At 43.6% G+C, this 5,859-nt stretch overlaps 1 protein-coding gene across 1 annotated transcript; it reads left to right on the top strand.

Annotated features, from left to right (window-relative positions):
* The first annotated feature begins 575 nt into the window (after positions 1–575).
* On the top strand, positions 576–5,569 carry LOC100846293 (putative F-box/FBD/LRR-repeat protein At5g22670). The gene is made up of 3 exons (XM_003566535.3): positions 576–1,757; positions 1,837–1,971; positions 4,958–5,569. The coding sequence occupies exons 1-3, from the start codon at positions 849–851 to the stop codon at positions 5,333–5,335; spliced, it is 1,422 nt and encodes a 473-aa protein (XP_003566583.1). The 5' UTR covers positions 576–848; the 3' UTR covers positions 5,336–5,569.
* The last annotated feature ends 290 nt before the right edge of the window (positions 5,570–5,859 follow it).

The following is a 5,859-nucleotide window of genomic DNA, read 5'->3' as shown; positions in this document are numbered from 1 at the left end:
CAAGTCAGCAACCAAACAGCTTTGTCTCAGGCATGCCTCTTCAAAACGAAAATCCTCAACTTCTCCGGCTAGTCTCAGGCGCTCATTTTCTCAAGAGTGGACTTCAGGTCATGAACCAAACAGCCTCCTAGTGTCTCCTCAAATGATGTGTATATGCAAATATTCTAACAACAATATATTGTTATGTTTCTTTGGGTTGAAAATAGATCCCAAACAAGTTTGAGCTACATGGCACATATCCTTCGCCGACGTCAAGTCCACCCGTCAAAAGTCGTCATCCTTGAACGAATATTTGGCCAAGTTGATTTAAATGATTTTCAGGACGACATCGCCCCCAAAAGAAAAATGCAAACAATATAAAAAAAACTCAAATAATGATCATAACATGAACTATCATTAGCACGTGTGTAAACATGTATACATCAGGATTTCCATCACAACAACAATGTGACAGCGGGCCGTAGGTGCGCGCAAACGATGCAAGTTTAACGTGTTTTAACAACATGTTCCGCTTCCAGACTGAGGAGACGTAAACTGATGCCCTATACGCCTTAAGCAGCCCAACCAAAGAGTCAGACAGTCAACAGCAAAGCCACGTCTTCGACTCCACAAAGAATAGCCGACCAAACCCTAGCCCGGCCGGCGGCGACCCCCATGGCACCCAGCGCGGCGGTGCGTCCAACACCATACCTAAGCTAGCACTGAATCACGGCTCGCCGCCTCCACGTTCCACTCTCCAGCAGCCGCACCACCGTCCCAGCACTGGAACCGCCCCCCAAATTCCCCACCTCCGGTCCCCAAATTCCGCACCTCCGGCCCAAAATTACCCGCCTCGCCAGCCGCCGGACATGAAGAAGACGCCACCCGCATCCTCCGGGCGCAGACCACGGAAACGGGGACGGGACGGCGATCTCATCGGCCATGAGGACCTCGTCCCACACGGAGATCTCATCAGCGAGCTTCCCGATGCCATCCTCTGCACAATCATCTCACTCCTCCCGACGAAGGACGGCGCCCGCACGCAGGTCCTCTCCCGCCGATGGCGCCCTCTCTGGCTCTCCACGCCACTCGACCTCGACGCCAACTACCGCATCTGCTTCAACGATTTCAAGCGCTTCTCCATTGTCTCCCAGATCCTCTACGACCACCCTGGTCCCGTCCGCCGCTTTCACTTCCGCTCTATCCGCCTTCACAAAGCCAAAAAGAGGTATGCCGAGGAAGCCGCGCTGATCGACAGCTGGTTCCACTCCCGGGCCCTTGCCAAACTTCAGCAGCTCGACATCTCCTTCCATGCCTACGAGAACGAGAAGCATTACCCGCTGCCACTGTCCGTGTTTCATATCGCGCCAACCCTCCTCATGGCCAGAATCGGCTCTTGTGATTTCCCGAAAGAGATTGCTCATGCAATGAATTTTCACCTCCTGAAGAAGCTCACCCTACAACATGTTTCCATCTCCGATAATGTGTTCCATGGGATGCTCTCTGGCTGCCATGTCCTGGAGACCCTACATCTGGAGGATATTCGTGACGTGCCTTGCTTCCGCATTACCTCGTCAACTCTTAGGAGCATCGGTATTTGTGCTTGTTATTTGAGCAAAGCGGAATTCATCATTGAGGACGCCCCTCGCCTTGAGAGGTTGCTGCTATCTAGTCAAGGTGCTGAGACTATCCGGGTCATTAGGGCTCCTAAACTGGAGATATTGGGCCCTTTGTCGCCCTGCATTTCTGAAATCAAGATTGGTAACCTAGTCTTCCAGGTAACTGTAGCACCCTCTTTACTCTTGTTTTCGGCATTCTGATATTCACAATAATTTTTATGTCCTTTGTTTTCTTCAGGGACTTATCCCAGCCAGCTTGAAAACCCCGATACGCACGGTGAAAATTTTGGCTCTCGAGATTTCTAGTCCTGATGTGAACGTTGTTCTTGATGTCCTCAGATGTTTCCCCTGCTTGGAAAAACTCTATGTCGATGTGAGTACTCATCTTTTCTTTTGCTTTAAACAAGTACTTTGCATTTTAATTGCAGAAATGAATGGAGATCAAATTGTAGTATGGCATGGCATATGGCCAGCATCCTCATACGCAAGGCTATGAACAGGCTGTTAATGTCAGAGATCAAGTCCTATTTAAACCCTGCCGTGTGGAACTACTAGTTGTAAATAAAAGCTCCAGCATGTTGTCCCACGGCCAGAGACAGATAAAAATGCTTATACTCAACTGACACATCATTAATGTAACTAGCTCCATGGCCCTCGCAAATGCGAGGGCATCATCTGAAAGTGTTAGAGAAATTGTCCGAAAATGACGAATAAATACATTTTTGGCTTCGTGGTATGAATTCATGGCCTTATAATTATTGATATCTTCTTATTAGAAATACAAATAATTATGTAAATTTTCTCCCACGTGACCTTGTATACATGAAAGATGGACCATTTAATTCATATCCTACTCCTGCATTGTCTTTTTATCTTAGAGTTTTATTTGACTTCTTGTCTAAAATAGCCTAATACATCTAAATTGGAATTCTACTAAAAACCAAGGCAATACCAATCTTACTAAGTACTCAAACCACGCATATCAAACATGTTTTTTAAAATTGGTGCCATACATGTATAGCATCAAAATGACATGTAAAGTCAAGGCCATTGTTACCTAGTGGCTAGCCCTTTAAAATTCTATATGGAGGAAGTGCATTAATTTTATTTCCTCCTGGATGAAAGATCCACACATTCTTATTGCCTGCAGTTGTTTCCTAGAATGATTGGCTGAACATGGTTGGTAGGATGATCAGGAGTGTCAGCACAAGGAGATGCGCAATATCTAGAAACTTTGGAAGCAGAAAAATAAACACGATACATAAAACTGTTCAGTTATCACAAACTAAATAGGGCAGAAAACAAAACAACGGTAAGACATATAGCATATTTTCCTACAACATGAAGGGCGAGGCAAAAAAAAATGTTTTAGCGCAACTAATAAATGATGCATACAATCAGAGGTGTCTTACCGGGGTCAAACAAACATGTTATAGATTTCTCCCCACCAGTGCAAAAGGTTCAATAATTGCCTGTTATAAATAACAATGTTATTAGGTAAGTCAATATGGTGCATGTACATGTGGTTCTCCAAGGAAAAAAAAAGAAGAGATATATGAAAAAAAGAAGAGATATATGCAAAAAGAAAAGGTGAAGTAGATGGAAAAGGACAAACCATGACAAAATAACAAATTAAATATCACTTGAACCTCATTATATATCGACTGCTCTTAATTCCAATGAGAACCTGAAAATAATGACTCATGAGAAAAGGCTAACATTACCCAAACTGGGCATAGATTAGTGTTCCATATCCAAATTTTCGATAGTCCTCTTCTTAATTTGATTTGTTTCACTCTTTCTCGCACCACTACCGCCAGTCATTGTGAACTACTCACATTGTTTACCAAGGTGTGCCAGATCAAGGAAGCACTTAATCTGAGAATAATGGCCATCCCTTTTAATTCATAGACTACAATCATATGACCTTCTTAGAACATTTTAAGTAAAGAGGAGACTGAAAGTATAGTATGTAAAATAGTTAGTAGTAGCTACAGTCTTGATTTTCTCAATGGACATATATATTAATTGAACGTACGAATTCACTCGAGGTTTAAGACAATTAATTCTAATAATAGTATTTTCTACCTCCAGATCACCTATCCAAATTAACTTTTGATGATTGTAAATGAATAGATCTTTCTGACATATATAATAATCCAATTGTAGTTCCTAATAGGATATAGTATTTTCTATATTTGGGCCTCCCCAAGCAGGCTTTTGATGACATAAAAAGGAACATGTCGTAGAGGCATATTTTCTACCTCTGAACCTACAACGAAATGTTACTTTTGATGGCTATAAATAAACAGATCAATTAAATGGCATGTATGTATCTGGAGTTATACCTAAACATGAATACGTAATTAAGTGGATGTGTGGTCAAAGATGGCAAAACATGATCGATAAAATAGATTAACAACCAAATTAATATAGATTAATTAATGATGACTTTGCATAGCTAAAAAGATCATACGTAGCATAAAGCTACAGCAAATAATGAGTAGAATAATACCTTCACCAATCTTGCTCGTGTAGTCTTGTATGTTCCTAGACGTCATGAACGTACAGCCTCTCGGTCTCCGGGGTGAGCATTGGAATCACCTGAGTCGATCCTGCTGTTGTCCAAGTGCCATCGCTGGTGACTCTTTCTGTGCGAGGAGTGGCACGCGCTGGGGCGTGGTCCATGGCAGCAGTGACGCGCTCTCTCAGCGTGTGACCTGACCACAGCGAGTGTTGGTTTGCCGCGTGATGACCATGGAGTCCTGGAGACCTAGACACGGACGCCACCGGCAATCGACACCGTGATGATATGTACTTCTTCTGCACGTCCTCTCTACGATGCCAGCAACTCACTTGTCCGTGAGGCCATCAAGGGGATCGAGAAATTAGCCACGTTCATTGGAGACGCCAAGAGGGCTTGGCGCGGCCGCCATGGAGCACCGAAAGGGCTTGGGGCCAGAGGTTTGGGGCTCCCTGCCTGAGAATCGTGTGGCCGTGACGGCTCAGCAAAGGAGCAGCCCAGCGAGAGATTCGGCGGCGAGGGCATTAGCCTAGAGTTGTAGGAGATCGGAGAGAAAAGTTAGAGAGAAAAAAAGAAAGGTACGGAGTATTGTTTTTTTAACGGAAGGAGAGGAAAGGTTTATTTCAGGGCAATGGCATAAGCGGGTAATTTTTTCAGCAATATCGATTGGCTGTGATTTTCTATGCTTTTTTGTGAGATTTTCTAGCGTTTATCTTTTTTCTGGTTGCTCTGTCATGCACTTTTAGTATATAATAGATGTCAAATGAATATTTGATTCTCATGTAATCTAGTCTTGTTGGCACTCTGTCATGCATCTTTTTTTTTGGTTTTACAGTGGGATCCAAACTTAAAGACAGAGGTGAAAAATGTGCTTCAGTATGACCCACTAGATCTGATAGAATGCCTTGACACCCGTCTAAACAAACTGGTGTTGAGAAGATATGAAGGTAGTGAGGAAGATTCTGGCTTTGGCAAGTTCTTTGTTTTGAACGCCAAAGTGCTAAAGGAAATGACAATTGGAGTCCGTGGGAAGGTCAAAAGGAAGTGGGTGGCTAATCAGCACATGCTGCTTGAAGTGGAAAACAAAGCTTCTCGAGACGCCCAAATCAAATTCAGATATCGTCCTCACTTATATTTGGATGTCCATGATTTGTCAATTCCTGACCCCTTCAATCACGCTTTTGTAGGCCAGCTAGATGCCCTATCAAAATAAGCATATCTTTGATTTTCCCATGGCCAATCCCATTTGGCTGCTTGTCCTGTAGACCAGGTCGACATCCTCTTTAGTCCAACTCTTAAATTTGATTGGCCGCAGTGTCTGTAGTTCCTTCGTAATTCCAAAGTATTTTTGCATGGATATGTCGATGTCGAGCCTTGTTCAGATTAAAATGGATTCAAACCTTGTTTGTTCCAGTTTCGAATGGATTGTTCCAGTTCCCGACTAAAATCTCTCATAACGAATGGATCATTGTTGTTGTTAATCTTGTCGCATCTCACTTTGCATTCTCGTTTACTGTTTTCATAAACTGTTCACGTTCAGCCTGTTGTCGTGAACATGTATTCAGTAGTTCAGTAGCTGCCAGAATCGTGCTTGTTCACGATGCGGCCAAGTCTTCTTTTCCGTTGTATGCTTGGTCCACCTCGAGCTGTTGCGTGGGATTGCACGTGAAGTAGTTAGCTTGTGGCGGACATGAACTTTTTAGTCCCGGGCGACAGGGAGCTCTGAATCAGGTCCTA

Source organism: Brachypodium distachyon, chromosome 2, assembly GCF_000005505.3.
Source record: "Brachypodium distachyon strain Bd21 chromosome 2, Brachypodium_distachyon_v3.0, whole genome shotgun sequence".
Classification (NCBI taxonomy): domain Eukaryota; kingdom Viridiplantae; phylum Streptophyta; class Magnoliopsida; order Poales; family Poaceae; genus Brachypodium; species Brachypodium distachyon.
The sequence above is the reverse complement of the archived record's forward strand: the minus strand, read 5'-3'. Positions and strand labels throughout refer to the sequence as shown.

Excerpts from the sequence above, each read along its gene's own strand:
- LOC100846293 (XM_003566535.3), top strand. The coding sequence starts at position 849 with ATGAAGAAGACGCCACCCGCATCCTCCGGGCGCAGACCACGGAAACGG. Across the intron at positions 1,758-1,836 it reads TTGGTAACCTAGTCTTCCAG|GGACTTATCCCAGCCAGCTT; the intron begins GTAACTGTAGCA and ends TGTTTTCTTCAG. Across the intron at positions 1,972-4,957 it reads TGGAAAAACTCTATGTCGAT|TGGGATCCAAACTTAAAGAC; the intron begins GTGAGTACTCAT and ends TTGGTTTTACAG.